This window comes from Heterodontus francisci, chromosome 4 (assembly GCF_036365525.1).
Source record: "Heterodontus francisci isolate sHetFra1 chromosome 4, sHetFra1.hap1, whole genome shotgun sequence".
Lineage (NCBI taxonomy): Eukaryota > Metazoa > Chordata > Chondrichthyes > Heterodontiformes > Heterodontidae > Heterodontus > Heterodontus francisci.
The window spans coordinates 121,746,658-121,764,189 of record NC_090374.1 but is presented as its reverse complement, the minus strand read 5'-3'; the positions used below and the strand labels follow the sequence as shown (position 1 = coordinate 121,764,189).

Sequence of the window (17,532 nt, the reverse complement as noted above, 5' to 3'; positions counted from 1 at the left end):
ATCCTCATCTCCTGAACTTAGGTCATCCCTCTCTATTGCACGAATACCATCATTAATTAACAGAACTACCTTTTCCTAGCTTCCTGTCCTTCCTAAATGCCATGTACCCTTCAATATTCAGGTCCCAATCTATGTTGTCCTATGTCGCTCAGATCTGTTCGAAGAATATATTTAGAAATATAGAAACAAATGCAAAAATAAAAATCTTAGTTATATTTTGTACCAATTTGTAACTAAAGCTTTATACTAATCAGAAAGCAGTGCAGAATACAAACCTTCAATGAAAACACACCTAGAATACAATGTACAGTTTTGGTTATCTTACCTAAGGAAGGAATACTTGCCTTAGTGGAAATGCAACAAACGTTCGCTAGACTGATTCCTGGGATGAGGGATCATCCTATGAGAAGACATTACGTAGACTAGGCCTATAGTACTTAGAGTTTAGAAGAATGAGAGGTGATCTCATTGAAACATATAAAATTCTTAATTCTTGACGGGGTAGATGTTGGGAGGCTGCTTCCCCAGGCTGGGGAGTCTTGAACTTGGGGTCACAGTCTCAGAATAAGGGTCGACCATTTAGGATTGAGTTGAGGAGAAACTTCTTCAATGGGTGTGAATCCATAGGAATTCTCTACCCCATCTTTGGATGCTTGGCCATTGAGAATATTTAAGACAATATATTTTTGGATACTAAGGAAATCAAGGACACGAGGATGGTGCAGGAAGGTGTAATGGAGATAAAAGATCAGCCATGGTCTTAATGAATGATCAGCTTAAATGGCCTGCTCCTGTTCCTATTTCTTATGTTCTTATGTTCTATGACAGCACTACATGTTGCGATACTGAACCATACAGAACAAGAAGGAACCAGGTTCGATCACTGCACTCTACTGTCACAGGAAATGTGGTAAACACAGGATTAGAATACTGGCCTTTCAACTTTCGGATCAAACCTTGAATCTAACCTAACTGAGATGGCTAGCTGGAAGGGTGCACCCCAATGACGTTCCCAGTGAACACATGCTGCTTAGCACAAAACTGGGCATAAATGTTCTCACAGACAAGTTTGGAAGAATGGAAAATTCACATTGCTGTATTATGGGATGCTCCTTTATTACTGCACAGAGCAGAGCTAGCTTTATTTCTGTATCTAGCTATAATACACTGATCTAGGAGTGCCCTCTTTACCACATAGTACTGTAAGAAAGATTTTAGCAAGTCAGAGACTATGGGGTTAATGTATCTGTAGAGATGAATAAATGCTGAAAAAGGCAACTGCTGACTGTTTAAAGTTTTAAAATACCTCTGTCTTTTATGATGAAGCAAACAAAAAAAAAGATCAAGTCAGGTTATTTGCTACCTTTCATTGTTGGGACAAAGAGATTGGTGGGGGTAGGGGGTGTGGTTGCAGACTACTGTATCAATAATGATATAAAAAGTGCTACCTGTAAATTCAATAGCAAAATAATTAACCTTAGAGATAAAAAAATTATAGTTAGACAGATGTGCTTGCCTAATTTTAGTGAGTGTTTTGGGAGTGATGTGCTTTCTTGTAAATGTGTGGATTTGCTTACATCAGTTTAAATAAGATGATCACAGATTTCAACTGCTAAACCCTACATCAATAGAAATAGGAGATGTCTCACTTTCTAAAAGGAACCAATAAAAGGTTCATTATTTGTTTAATAATTAATGAAGTGAAACTGTGTAGATGAAAATGTATCATAGCTGCTTCTAAGTACTGTTTGTGTTTTGTAACCAGTAACTATTGTCTGTCTGACACCAGAAGAATCCAAAAGCTATTTCATATCTTTCATAAGCCTATTACATTTCTAACCTTCGCCAGTTCTGATGAAAGATCACCGACCTGAAAAGTTAATTCTGCTTCTCTCTCCATAGATGCTGCCAGGCCTGCTGTCTAGTTCCAGCACTTGGTATTTATTTCAGATTTCCAACATCTGCAGTATTTTGCCTTTATATTTCATATGTTAATTGGATTGCCAAGAAACTACACATTTAAGGTATTCCTGGATGATCGTTCTGGCACCCTACCAGGTTAAACCTGCAAGGTTTTTCACAACTGCACTTCATTTAGAGATTCTGCCTAATGCACTGTCTGAAGTAATAGCTTAAGTTAAAAATGACTCTTGAAAAATCAGGAAGTGAAACCAAAGGGTACCCCAGAGGCCAGATAAACATACTGCAGAAGACGACATAAGTGTTTTAAGTCTAAATTAGACTGCTAACCCATCAAAAGGTTCAGATGCTTTTTATATTGGTGACATTGACATAAATGAAGAATGTGCAATGCAACCCGGTGCTTTACATCAACTGAAAAATGTTAGCTTTACCAAGCAGTAGTCCATGAAATTGAATGTTATGTTAATGTTTATGTTAAACTGAACCCACCTAATTTATGATCTGCAATTATAAATAAGTTATGTTTTGTCAATATACTTCCAAAACAGTTATTGATCTAATTGTGATCATTACATGGACAATCATGTTATCTGTAACTAACTTGCTGAAATTGAATTGTATTCCCATTGTCTCATTCCCCAGGCTGTTGGATATCTGGTGGTGATTTCCTACTTTCCAGTCAGACATAAAAACACAAATTCCAAGCTATAAAAAGGTTGAATTATACAATAGTCATTATCTTAATTCAGGATTTTTTTCCATCTAGACATACAAAGCCTGGCACTGGCTCCAACAAACTCCGCACACATCAATAATTCATTCTACATAACTGAGCCTAGACAAGTAAACAGCCTTATGATGATTGCCAAGATCTGTACTTTTAAAAGTAAGCTGTAAATCCTGATATTTCTTGTCTTAACTTGCATTTTTTTTTATAGACAAGCTGTTTTTTTTTTGTCCTAAACACAATGCAAATCCTTCTTCAGCTTGCACATTTTAATCATTAAGCACATCAGATAAACTGTACTGGAATTCTAGAAATGTATATGTGCAATAAATCTGAAAATAAACCATTTTCCTCCTATGAGCAGAATTCAATCTAGGTCACAGGTGTATATTAACAAGCTGACACAACTGGGCCTGATTTTAACCCATTAAAAACCCATTCACTTAAGAGTTAAAAATCAGGCCCAATGTTTTCAAAGTGACCCAGACACAATGGCAAGTTGTTTTTACTAGTTGTGTATAAAACAATGAGTAATAAGCAGAGAAGTTCATTTAAGAGAGTTAGTAAGAATTATAATCAAAAAAGTCGTATTCAAAACAGGAAAACTGATTCATACAAACACATATACAAGCACCCATGTGTTAATCACTCCTTTTCCCGAGAGAGACTCTGTGCTTTAAAATATCTTCATCCAGCTGCACAGAAGGAAACAGCTGTTGGTGGAAAATTGTCTATAATTATCTGCATATTAAGTGGAAATGTCAAACCTGTAGAGCACACAAAATGACCTGAATTGTTCAATTTAATCTAGCTTTCTAAATGTTTCTTCATTGAGCAGTAGCTTGATAAAAAGCACACTTTTGTATGTAATGAAAAACCTAAAAACCCTCCAAAATACTTGTATTGGCGTAACTCAGGTAAATTTAGCAAACAAGAGATATACACAGACTTAAAAAATACTCAAAACGAGTATATATATTTCAAAGCTGCTGAAGCAAACATTCCTTTTTGATGGCACAAACATGGAGGTTATTTTATCCCAGTAATGGGTTGGTTTGGTTCGGGTGAGAAGTTTCAATTCATAAAATCTCAAACCTGACCCCAGCTCACCTCGAACCCACTCACTTTCAGTTCGAACAGAGGCACGCATTTGGGAGGCGACATCATGTCCAATGACTTTGGAGAGGAAAGGGAGGTTGGAAAGGGGGCAGTAGTTTGCAAGGATGGTGGGGTCAAGGGTTTTTTTTTGAGGGGTGGTGTGATGATGGCAGATTTAAAAGGAGAGAGGATCAACACCTGAACAGAAAACAGTTAACGATATCAGCTAACATGGGGGCCAGGAGAGGAAGTTGGGTGATCAGCAGTTTAGTGGGAGTAGGATCAAGGAAGCAGGAGATGAGTCTCATGTCCAGGGTATGAGGGAAGATAGGAGAGAAACTGGAGAAAGATGCAAGTTCAGGGCTAGGGCAGGGGAAGCTTTATGGAAACTCTGGCCCAGTAGGCTAGTAGTAGGGAGGGATGCAGCAGAGGCAGATGATAGGATGGTCTCAATCATGATGGCAAAGAGGTCTATGAGTTCATCACACTTAATGTTGGAGGTGAGGGTGGAGGAGACAGGAAAGGGGCGTAAGACGACGGTTTACAGTAGAGAAAAGAGGCCAGGGGTTATCTTTGCATTCCAAGATGATCCTGGAAAAGTGAACAGTTTTAGCTGACGACAGCAGGACCTGATAGTGTTTTAAGTAGTCCAGCCAGATCTGGCAGCGTTTGGCTAAACCAGCTGTCCGCCATATCCTTTCAGGTCTGCGCTCCTTAGACTTAAGACAGCGGAGATGAGGGCTATACCGGGGGAAAGTCCAGGCTGAGACAGACTTATCTTTTTATTGGGCACTAGGTCATCAAAGGTGGAGGTGAGGGTGCGGTTGAGCAAATCAGTAGCTGCAGAAATGTTGTTGCCAATGGAGGGCGAAAGGCTAGATAATTGAAGTTTTGATTCTGATGAAAGGTCACAGACCTGAAACGTTAACTCTGTTTCTCTCTCCACTGATGCTGCCAGACCTGCTGAGTATTTCCAGGACTTTCTGTTTATATTTGAGATTTTGAAAGTGAAGTTGTAAGTGATTAGGGGGATATTTTTTCCAGGGACAGATACAGAATGAGGTAGGGTTGGGGTGTGGAGGGGAGCTGTGGGTGGAGAGTAATACAAGGAAGTGATCAGAGATCGCCTTATCTGAAACTGATACGATGGGACTAGCAAGACCATGTGAGATGGCAAAGTCAAGGGGGTGGCTGTGAATATGGGTTGGAGAGTTTACATGCAGGGCGAAATTTAGGAAGGATGAAAGGGCAGTGAACTCAGAGGAGAGAGAGCATGATGAGTTGAGATGGAGATTGAGATCACCGAGGATGAGAAGTCACTTAGTGTAGAGGCTGAGAGAGGAAAGCAGTGAAGATATATTGGTGATAATTTTTTTTTAAATCATAGTTGGGAGGGCAGCAGAGAATGGTGATTTTAAATAAGAGGTGAAACAACGTGATATACTCAAGGAGTAGAAAGTGCCAGGTAAGTAAAGGGTCAGGCCAAGGTGTAATCTGGTGATAAACGCCATATCGGTCTCGATGGGGCAGGTGATGGAAGATATAGCCAAGCTGGGAGGCTTCATTAAGAGGGAAAGTGTCATCACCTTTCAGCCAGGTTTCCATTAAGCTCATGATGTCGATGCAATCATCCACAATAAGTTCATGGGTGGCAAGGGCCTAGTTCACAAATGAACAGACATTCTGGAAGGAGATGCATAGAGGGGCAGTGACAGTTCATCCGCTGGCAGAGTCCAAAGGACCAGCAGCTGGAGGGTTGAGTTGGATAGGAAGGAAATTAGCAAGATTAGCCCCCAGTGGATGCACTGGTCAATGAGAGAGTAGGATGGGGCAATTGGGGTTGCTGCTCATAATGAGCCAGTGCCGAGTGCTTCGATGAGCTCCTTGGAGAATGCCAAGAGAGGCACAGAGGGAAGCTGCAGGCTCATCTATCAGGGAATCAAGCCTGCAATGGAAAATATAAATGCAAGTTGGTGTTAACTATACTTTTAAAAAAGCATGCACTGACATACAATCTTTGAGTCAATCACCATCATATCTTCAAAATGTCATATCATAAAGACAAAAATGCTAATGGGTGCCATTTCTTGCTAATTCAAACCTGTTCTTAATTATGAAACAGAACCAACCCAATATTATGCAAATTAAAAATTCCATTTAAATCTCAGCTTTGACAACATTAATATTCACGGTAATTGTAGAGCAATACTAACATGTTAAGTAATCTGTCGAAAAGATAGATAAATAGATACATCATTCCAATGCATACCAAATCAAATTTATTAAATTGCCTCACGTCACCATTAACAGTACCAAAAATTACACTTTTCTTTTTACTGATCTCATGATAATTATAGTGCAGATAATACATTCACATCTGAGGCTATTCCAGTGTTTCAAAATATCCAAAAATATTAATGCAAATGATTAACAGCCCAGTAACAGTGATTTAAATACTACCTTCACATGTGCAAATACAACATTTTACATAATTTTGTCAATACTTTTATACACCTTAGGGCTAGTTCCATGATTGGCAACTCCCAATGAGTAGTAGTGGTCACAGAGAACACAGGTCAGTAAACTGTTGGCCCTCAGATCATGATTTTCCATTCATTATTACAGGACAGAAAAAAATCACAATCCCCCTTGCAAGCAGCACTCCTCGCTGGGAGCACTACTTGCGAATGGACCCTTAGATCCACACATTGCATTTGTTAAATTTTGTATTATTGAGACACAGCTATCACAAAAATGGATTAAGTTATAAAAATAAGGCATCTGTTTCCTACAATTCAGTTCCTAATGGGCATGAAGCCACACCACAAAAACAAACCCAAATCGGGCAACATCACTCAGTGAGGGCATAAGGTTTACCGATGTGGGAAGGAAGGAGGGGATAAAAATCACACTTGTGCAGTAGTAAGTTACTCCTTGGAGCTTGGAGTTAAGGAAAGCTACAGTGGAAGAGTAGAGAGAGCTTTGCTCAGCAGTTAGCAATACTATACCTGACCTGTGACCTTATTGAAACATATAAGACATTGAGAGGGCTGAGAGGATGTTTCTCCTTGTGGGGGAATCTAGAACTCGGGGCTCAGTTTCAGAATAAGGGAACTGCCATTTAAGTCGGAGATGAGGAGGAATTTCTTCTCTCAGATGGTCGTTAATCTTCGGAATTCTCTACCCCAGAGAGCAGTGGAGGCTGGGTCATTGAATATATTCAAGGCTGAGCTGACAGATTTTTGATCTGCAAGGGAGTTAAAGGTTAGGGGAGGCAGGCAGTGAAGTGGAGTTGAGGCCACAATCAGATCAGCCATCATCTTATTGAATGGTAGAGCAGGCTCAAGGGACCAAATGGCCACCTCCTTCTCCTTATGTTCTGAGAGTGTTTGATACTCTGACAATGGTCAGCACTATTGTAAGAAGTGTTCCATTCCGCAGCACTGACTGCCTTTACCTCAACAAACATAAAATCCACAAACATATTAAAAAATAACTAATACTCATTCAAGATGAAACCCAAAATGTCATAGGCCTTGAACCAAATTATTAAACTAAATTTAAACAATTCATATTCATATGGTTCCATTTTCATATCAGAATGTAGAACTTTTCAATGTTACTCACATTGACTTTTCCAGCTTGAGAACAGAGTTCTATACATAGTTACTCAATCATGGATGGTATGTAGTTTACCACCCACTGAAGACCACTGCAATTTTTAAACAATAACTTACATTTATATAGAATGTTTCATGTAATAAAGCATCCCAAGATGCTTCACAGAGGCATTGCAAAACAAAAAATGACACCTGCCACATAAGGAGGTATTAGGGCAGGTGACCAAAAGGTTGGTCAAAGAGGTAGATTTTAAGGAGTGTCTGAAAGGTGCAAAGTGAGAGAGAGGTGGAGAGGTTTACAGAGGGAATTTCAAGAGCTTAGGCCCTAGCAGCTGAAGGCACAGCCACCAATGGTGAGGGATTAAAAACAGGAATTCTCAAGAGGCCAGAATTAGAGGACAGCAGTTATCTCAGAGGGCTGTGGGGCTGAAGAAGATAGGGAGGATTGAGGCCACGGAGGAACTTGAAAACAAGGATGAGAATATTAAAATCAAGGCATTGTTTAACCGGGAGCCACTGTAGGTCAGCGAGCACAGGCATAATGGATGGACAGGATTTGGTGAGAGTTAGGACACAGGCAACGAAGTTTTGGATGACCTCGAGTTTATAGAAGGTAGAACTTGGGAGGCCAGCCAGGAGTGCTTTGTTAATAGTCAAGTCTAGAGGTAACAAGGCATGAATGAGGATTTCAGCAGCAAATGAGCTGAGGCAGAACAAAGTCAGGCAAGGTTACGGAGGTGGAAATAGGCAATCTTATTGATGCTATGGATACGTCCTGGGAAGTTCATCTCAGGTCAAAATGACACCAAGGTTGTGAAGAATCTAGTTCAGCCTCAGATAGCTGTCAGGTAAAGAGATGGAGTCTGGGGCTAGGGAACAGAGTTTGTAGTGAAGATCAAAGACAATGGCTCGAGTCTTTCCAATACTTAATTGGAGGGAAGTTCTGCTAATCCAGAACTGGATGTCGGACAAGTATGGCAATTTAGAAACAGTGGAAGGATCGAGAGGGATAGTAGTGAGGTAGAGCTGTTTCGTCAGGGCACATGATGTTGTGTTTTTGGATCATGCCACCATGGCTGAAAAGACAGATTGAATAGTTTATTTCAGTCATTAAGAAGTAAATGACAGCAGAGCAAGCTTTTTGAGTTTGTTTTCAACTTTAAGAATGTACTTTATCAGCAGGGCTTTACACCAGCTGCTTTCGTTTTGCAGTTGATGAATGAGTCCATTTTTTCCAAGTGGTCTTGCTATCTGTGTACTGCTGTGCATTTGCTTGTTGTGCACTATATAATTGGCACTTTAAAAAATGCATTCATGAGGTGTGAATGCCAGAGTAAGGCCAGCATTTATTGCCTCATCCCTTGTTGCCCTGGGTTGGTGATAGCGGGCCTTCTTCTCAAAAATATCCTGAAAACTCCCACATTTGCCTTAAATCAGTTTAAGTCTGTGTCCCCTCAGCCCACTAAATAACTGATTTAACTAAATAACTTTCTAGATTTATCATTTCTATACTAGTAATTGTCACATATCCATCTGTCACATATCCCCCTGCCCTTAATTACATTCTTTCAAGGCTGAAGAGCTCAATTTTTTCCAGTCTTTCCTCATAATTCAGTCAACTGGCACCAGGAATTAGCAATGTGGCCCTTCTCTGCACTGCCTCTAGGGCTTGAGTGTCTTGTTTCCTGGAAGCAGCACTAGATACAGTACTCAGGCTGAGGTCTGATCAAAGAACTGCAATATAGCTCAGTGCTCTAATTACTCTGTTGATTGCTGCTCATCTGCACACAAGATAATGCTGCATCATCACCAAAGGTTCAGCATTTATCTGACCAATCACCATTACTGGAAAATGCATCTGCGCCCAAGTTGGATGAAAACAATATGATGCTTAGTTATGATGGCTCCTTGTGCTCAAACAGCCTGACAGCACTCATTGTCTAGACACACAAATGAAGAATAGCCACTTGGGAGAAAGATACCAAAGACTGTTGGTACCTATGGAACCAAATCCAAGGATGAGAAGAAAATAGGGTAGTTTATAGGAAAATACAGCATTAATTAATTATAAAATGGTCATGAATAGACATAACTCAGCAGTGTATTTTAAGTCTACCTCTTCGCCTTTAGGTCCCTTCTATGGTGAATATTAAATTGTATTGTTTATTACCAGAAATAAACAATAAAAGTAACAGCAGTACGCAAAATGTTTGTCGCACAACTTACAAGCTACAATCTAGCTTACTTGTTAAATGACATCAATATTTTCTGCTACATCAATTTCAAATTTACAAACTGAAATCAACAAACTTTTCGGGAATTACTGCCGTCAGCCTTTAAAGATTAACCAATTTTTAAAAATGAAAAATGCGGGAATAAATAGAGTTGTATTTTCAAACTCCCGTTATCCTATGCTATGTTTTTTTTTTGTTCACAACTTCAAGCAATTATTTCTAATCTTTTGGGAACAAGCATGAGTGATGTAACAAAGTTATTACATTTCGGAAGGAAGCTCCAGGATATGTTCAAATAACTTTTACATACATACATCTCTGAAAGTCACCCCGTCCTTGCGGCTGCGTTTCCTTTTACAGGAGCCCTTTCGGTTCTTTTTATTGATCTCGACCCATTTTGTGACCTAATGTTAATAATAATCGCAGTTACTGAAGTAAAACAACACGTTAGATTTCCATCACAATAAATATTTCCAACAGGAAATAATTTTAAGACGTTGCTGAATAGACTTAGTTCAACAAAGTGTAGAATAGCAGCTTGTCGAGTTTGCGTCTATTTCCCCACTTATTAAGCCGCTTTGGAATGATTTAGTATATTTTTAAAAAGGTACCAGACAAAAGACAACAATGATTGTGATGCGTTAAAAGAACTTGTCAAATCTCCCAAGTTAGTGTTTGACACCGCTAATGGAACAACAGCGTTGCTCACCTCATTCTGCACTTCACCGACCAGTCGGTTTTCTGTCCACTTCAGAGTGTCATCCAAAAGAGGCTAAAGGAGAAAAGAAGTCTGAAATTTCACAGAGGAACTGTAACTTTAGTTTATTTTTTGCAAGTTAAATCCAGTCACGTCCCTTTTGACTGAGCTTCACCGCCAGAGCACAAGCAGTTATCGGAACGCGGCTTGTAACAGTGCCGTCATTGCTCTGCCGCCCACACCCTCCCCTCCAGCCCACCCCCACAGCCCGCTCCTCCCCTCCAGCCCGCACCCATGGCAAATTACCGCCAAAACGATTTGCCACGCCACCAATACCGGAATATTTGGTAACCTATGGCAAGAGCTAATGATGACCATGCTTCCCCAACCCCCACTTGCTACTTTAATAAAAGTTCGCATTGTCGCTTCATTCCCATCCATTTGTGTAGCTGCAGGGCGGCTTCTCTCTCGAGCTGAGTGGGCTTGTATCGATTGTGCTCCACGTGGCCTCTCGCTCGGCGGGGGCGGGGGGCGCGAGAACTCTCGTCCCGCCGACACAACGTTCCACACGGAGCGAGCAGCAGGTCCCGGGCGGGGGCGGGAGCAGCACAGCTCCATCCTACTGTCAGCCCCGGGATTGGGGGAAACACCGTCGGTGCCTACTGCAGGCGGGGTTCCAACTATACATACAAAAATAAAACAGACTCGCTCGATCGTATCCGTGCGAGTTTTAAAGGGCAAACATTCAGCTTCGTGTTCTTCTTTGCTTGGTGTGGCACCGCCCCGTGTGTAGGTGGGCGGTGAGTGGGAGTTGGGGAATGTGAAAGTGAACCTAATCCAACATTGATCAGTCAGCCAGCAAAAGCCTCATTGTCCTTCGGATACCAAACATAACTTGTGTACTGCCCCAGCTAACCGCTGTCAGTCTACACAAAAACAGAACACTTGCATTCAGTGCTGCCAATATGGCAAGTTAATACAAATGCATTAAATATTTTTCCGACTTTGCTTTCAAGCGACACAGTTTAATCTTCAATAAACCGTCCAAACAGTGATTCCGATTACGCGTATACATTTCACCCAAATTACACGCTTCGCTATGAAATTACAGAGTTTGCAGTTAAAACAATCACATTACAGTATATCCGTCATGGTAATCTTTCACGAAATGTGTTAATATCTGTTACGTGAAAGTTAAATCAATAGAAGCACCTTTTCTTAACAGAGTAAACTGCATTCAATTTAACGCGTCAGAAATATAATTATTGCACTATTAAGTTTCTCCAACAAAAACAACTTGCATTTTTATAGCGTCTTTAATGTTGGAAAAATGTCCCAACGGGCTTCACAGGACTGTTGGTAATTTGACAGAGCCAGAAAAGTAGACATTAGGACAGGTGAGCAAAGGCTTGGTGAAAGAAGTAGGTTTCAAGAAGCTTCTTAAAGGAGAGTGAGCTAGAGACACGAAGGGAATTCCAGAACTTACTTAGGACCTTGACAGCTGAACGCACAGCCACTTTACAGTTGGCAGTTATACTAAACAGCAAAACCATCTCGAATAATCTGCTTTAAGATCCAAGTTAATGTGCTTTGCAACCCAATTTCATTTGGGGGGGGGGGGGGTGGGGGGGGTTGCACCATATTGTACTATTCGGATATTGGACACCAAGACAATCTACCACAACACCTCTACTATACCCAATATTTCTTGGAGGTATTACAATCAAACCTGTGCATGTGGTGCTTTGGCTCAGCTGTAAGATCCTGTAGTGTAATGTGCTCAAGGACCACTGTCAGGAATGCTGCATTACAGAGTAAATGGATGTACAGTTCCACACAATGTGAGCTCCTGATTTCAATTATGGACTTGCCAAGTTCTGTTCAATAATTCTATTTTAATAAACTCCTTTATTTGCTGGATGGAAGCTGGGATAATCATAGCATTTCCTGCCCTTTTAAAGGGGCAGCAAGAAAGGAACATCAACATCAACAATAACTTGGTCAACATGTTTTAAACAGTGAAGGCCCAGGGACATCAATCCCCATTAAGGACCACAAGTAAATAAAAGGTAGACCTACTAAACAGGCTCCAGTTGAAAGCTTTAATGTATAGTCCCATATCTCATTGCATGGTGGTAAAAAAAAACTTCACCCATCCTTCTGCTTCATTTTAAGTGTGGTAGGTTGAACTAAATTTCAGAACAAATGCTCATTGCTCTTCATGTGGAGATTTTTCTCTTACGAAGAATCACCACTAACAATTTGGGGGAACACTGACATTGATCTGGCTACTTTTCACAGAGGTGGTGGTGCAACGGTAATGTCACTGGACTAGTAATCCAGAGGCCTAGGCTAATGCTCTGGGGACAGGAGTTCAAATCCCATCATGGCAGATGGTGAAATTTGAATTCAAATTAATAAATTAAAATAATTAATACATCTGGAGTTAAAAGCTAGTCTAATGGTGACCATGAAACAATTATTGATTGTTGTAACAACCCATTAAGGGAAGGAAATCTAGCCCACATGTGACTGCAGACTCAAATAACCTCTGAAATGGCCCAGCAAGCCACTCAGTTGTATCAAATTGCTACAAAGTGTAAGAAAATGAATAAAACTGGATGGGCCACCTGCATTGACCCAGGCACTGGAAATGACAAATGATCAAAGACCTTCCCCCCATAATAAGGTTAGATGTTCGCTGACGATTACATGTTCAGTACCATTTGCAACTCCTCAGATACTGAAGCAGACTGTGTCCAGATGCAAAAAGACCTGGAAAACATCCAGGCTTGGGCTGATAAGTGGTAAGTAACATTTGTGCCACACAAGTGCCAGGCAATGACCATCTCAAATAAGAGAGAATCTAACTATCTCTCCATGATGTTCAATGGCATTATGATCACTGAATCCCCCACTATCAACATCCTGGGGGTTACTATTGACCAGAAATTGAACTGGACCAGCCATATAAATACCGTGGCTAAAAAGTAGAGCAGAGGCTGGGAATTCTTTGACGAGTAACTCAACTCTTGTCCACCATCTACAAAGCACAAGTCAGGAGTGTGATGGAATACTCTCCACCTGCTTGGATAGGTGCAGCTCCAACAACACTCAAGAAGCTCGACACCATCCAGGACAAAGCAGCCTGCTTGACTGGCACCCCATTCACCACCTTCAACATTCACTCCCTTCAGCACCGACACACAGTGGCAGCAGTGTGTACCATCTACTAGATGCAGTGCAGCAACTCACCAAGTCCCCTTCGACAACACCTTCCAAATCCATGACCTCTACCACCCAGAAGGACAAGGGCAGCAGATGCATGGGAACACCACCACCCGCAAGTTCCCCTCCAAGCCACATACCATCCTGACTTGAAACTATATCGCCATTCCTTCACTGTCACTGGGTCATAATCCTGGAACTCCCTTCCTAACAGCACTGCGGGTGTACCGACACCCCAAGGACAGCCATCGACGTCTATCCCATGAACAAATAAAAAAAAAAGCATCCTTTTTCAAGTACTAAAGTCATGGATATCCTGGGTTTTCTTTCATCCACAGCCATGTATGTGATCATAATCCTCAGTATACTGCTGTGTTTATACTGTTATAGGAATAAACAAATTATCTGCACTCTGCTCAACATCTTCTGGAGTTCCAAATACAGAAAACTATTTTGACAAATACTGCCAGTATAACAATCCTCACCATTGGTGAAACTCCGCTGTGTTCAATACAAAATACTGATTTCATAAAAGACCCCGTAAAACCAAGAGAAGCGCAGGCCTTCCAAATCAATAATTATGTGCATATAAGATGCAAAGATAATTGCACCTGTTACTGCAGTTGCAGTAGAGCTGCTTGTAGGTCTCAGGCCAACAGGATTCCACTGACAGAATAAAACAATTTGTGCCATGATGCTCTTGGCTTGTGAAGTAGAATTAACAGATATTCATGTTTTCACAGAATCACAGAATCGTTACAGTGCAGAAGGAGGCCATTTGGCCCATTGTGTCCACACTGGCTCTCTGAAAGAGCAATTCCCTCAGTTTCATTCTCCCACCTTCTCCCCATAACCCTGCACATTCTTCCTTTTCATATAACTGTCTAATTCCATTTTGAATGCTTCAATTGAACCTGCCTCCACTACGTTCTCAGGCAGTGCATTCCAGACCTTAACCACTTGCTGTGTGAAAGTTTTTCCTCATGTCAGTTTTGCTTTTCTTACCAAATACTTTAAATCTGTGCCCTCGCATTCTCGATGCTTTCACGAGTGAGAAGAGTTTCTCTCTATCTACCCTGTCCAGACTCCTCTATTTGAATATCTCTATCAAAGCACTTCTCGGCCTTCGCTCCAAGGAAAACAGTCCTAACTTCTCCAATCTATCTTCATAACTGAAATTTCTCATCCCTGGAACCATTCTCGTGAATCTTTTCTGTACTCTCTCAAATGACCTCATGTCTTTCCTCAAGTGCAGTGCCCAGAACTGGACCAATACTCCAGCTGACACCGAACTAGTGTCTTATACAAGTTCAACATAACTTCCTTGCTCTTGTACTCTACGCCCCTATTAATAAAGCCCAGGATACTGCATGCTTTATTAACCGCTCTCTCAACCTGTCCTGCCACCTTCAATGACTTATGCACATATACACCCAAGTCCCTCTGTTCCTGCACCCCCTTTATTCTATATTGTCTCTTCCCATTCTTCCTACCAAAATGAATCACTTCACATTTCTCTGCATTGAACTTCATCTGCCACCTGTCTGCCCATTCCACCAACTTGTCTATGTTCTTTTGAAGTCCTACACTACCCTCCTCACAGTTCACAATGCTTCCAAGTTTCGTATCATCTGCAAACTTTGAAATTGTGCCCTGTATATCAATGTCTAGATCATTAATAGATATCAGGAACAGCAAGGGTCCCAACACTGATCCCTGGGGAACTCCACTACAAACCTCCCTCCAGCCCGAAAAACATCCATTAACCACTACTCTTTGTTTCCTGTCACTCAGCCATTTTCGTATCCATGTTGCTGCCATCCCTTTCATTCCATGAGCTACAAGTCTGTTGTGTGGCACTGTATCAAATGCGTTTTGAAAGTCCATGTACACCACATCAACAACATTGCCCTCATCAACCCTCTCTGTTACCTCCTCAAAAAACTCCAGCAAGTTAGTTAAACATGATTTTCCCTTAAGAAATCCATGCTGGCTTTCCTTAATTAACTCGCATTTATCCATGTGATTATTGATTTTGTCCCGAATTATTTTAGCTAGAAATTTTCCCACCACCGAAGTTAAACTGACTGGCCTGTAGTTGCTGGGCTTATCTTTACATCCTTTTTGAACATGGGTGTAACGTTTGCAATTCTCCAGTCCTCGGGCACCACCCCCGAGTCTAAGGAAGACTGAAAAATTATGGACAGTGCCTCTGCGATTTCCACCCTCACTTCCCTCAGTATCCTTGGATGCATCTCATCTGGTCCTGGTGCCTTATCCACTTTAAGTACAGATAGCCTTTCTAATACTGCCTCTTTATCAATTTTAAACCCCTCTAGTGTCTGACTTACTTCCTCTTTCAACATTGCCTGGTTGCATCTTTTTCCTTGGTAAAGACAGATGCAAAGTATTCATTTAATGCCTCAGCTATACCCTCTGCCTCCATGTGTAAATCCCTTTTCTGGTCCCTAATGGGTTCCACTCCTCCTTTTACCACCCTTTTTCTTAATAAATGCAGGATGGTCAGCACCCCTCAGGACCCACATGGCCAAATGAGATAATGTCTCAATGCATGCCCTAAAACTAACAAAAGTCATTATGCACTGTCTCAATGCATACTTTGAAATAGCATATCTCTTGAGAAATGTCTGGTTGTGCAATCTAACAGAAACTGCGTTCACACCTCGTGATCCCGATCATATAGTAAAGTAAATGTGCAGTTATGGAGCCCTGGTAAGTTTGATATTAAATAATTCCATGACAGCACCTTCCAAACCCATGACCTCTACTGCCTAGAAGAACAAGGGAAGCATCACCTGCACGTTCCCCTCCAAGTCGCACATATCCTAACTTGGAAATTTATCGCCGTTCCATCGTCATCACTGGGTCAAAATCTGGAACTCCTTACCTAAAAGCATTGTGCATATACCTACACCATACAAACTGCAGTGGTGCAAGAAGGCGGCTCATATAACCTTCTCAAGGACAATTAGGGAAGTACAATAAATGCTGGCCTTGCCAGCGATGTCCACATCCCATGAACAAACAAATTATTCCTGAAATTAACACCCAAATACAGATTATCTGGTCATTATCTGTCTGCGAGACCTTGCTGTGCGCAAACTAGCTGCAATATATCCTACATTACAACAGTGATTACACTTCAAAAATACTTCATTGGCTGTAAAGTGATTTGGGAGATCCTGAAGTCATGAAAGGTGCTACATAAATGCATGACTTTCTTTTCTTTATTTGTGTCATATCTCCAATATTCTCTCTTTCGTTTGGCCTATTTCTTTTCTCTCGGGCTCCGTTTCTCTCTTTTGGCACTGTTGGCCTGTGTTTTTCACTGGTCCCAATTTTACGGAGATTCAAATATGAACCCACACTAAGACCTCAGTGTTCTATTAACACTGATAGGCTGAATCGTGTCTATTAATGCATGTTATGAAAACACTGTATACAAGAGAATAACTGAACCAGTGGGAAATGACTGGCATGTCGTCACTTAAAGCATTAGAGTCAGTTTTATTTGTTCCACAGGTTGCCTGCCCGTTTTATAACCAGTCAATTTTCCTTTTTATTGATGTGTGGCAGCCTATCAATGTAAACATTTTTCATGTGTGAGCATAAACAGTTAGTACTGGTACCCCATTCATCCATGGAAGCCATCACACCCAAGTCTGATCCTGTCCTCACCTGGAATCCAAACATATCTGCACTTTCCAACAATCGGCAGTGGATAGCAATCAAAAGCTGGGATTTTGACTGACTTCCTAGATCACGGCTATTGAGGAGACTACAGTGGTCCTAACACTGCTCTGGTCAGAGTAACTAACTCAGTTAGCCCAGTGATCAACCTGGGGCTTCCTTGGTCTGTTTGCCTCAGTAATAAGACAGGAAGCACCTTTATTGAGCAAGGCACAAAGGCAGAGCTTTCCTCCAATAACAAGGCCACTTTAATCACTTCAAATCCACAGTGTACACAGAAACTAGGAGGTGTCA

General features: G+C 41.1%; 1 protein-coding gene across 17 annotated transcripts in view; it reads right to left on the bottom strand.

Annotated features, from left to right (window-relative positions):
* aopep (aminopeptidase O (putative)) overlaps positions 1–17,532 on the bottom strand; it is a 356,223-nt gene that overhangs the window by 183,590 nt on the left and 155,101 nt on the right. For 12 of the 17 annotated variants that reach the window (XR_010974900.1, XR_010974901.1, XR_010974899.1 and 9 more), the window contains 2 exons: positions 10,312–10,374; positions 9,917–10,006 (listed from right to left, as the gene is read on the bottom strand). Coding sequence is in view for 8 of the 17 variants with exons in the window: in XM_068030074.1 (XP_067886175.1) it covers positions 9,917–10,006; positions 10,312–10,374 (153 nt within the window). In the remaining 9 variants the exon portion in view is untranslated. Of the gene's footprint in view, positions 1–6,011; positions 6,996–9,912; positions 10,007–10,309; positions 10,375–17,532 lie in introns of those variants that run through there. The other 5 variants (XR_010974905.1, XM_068030080.1, XM_068030081.1 and 2 more) reach the window with 4 other exon arrangements.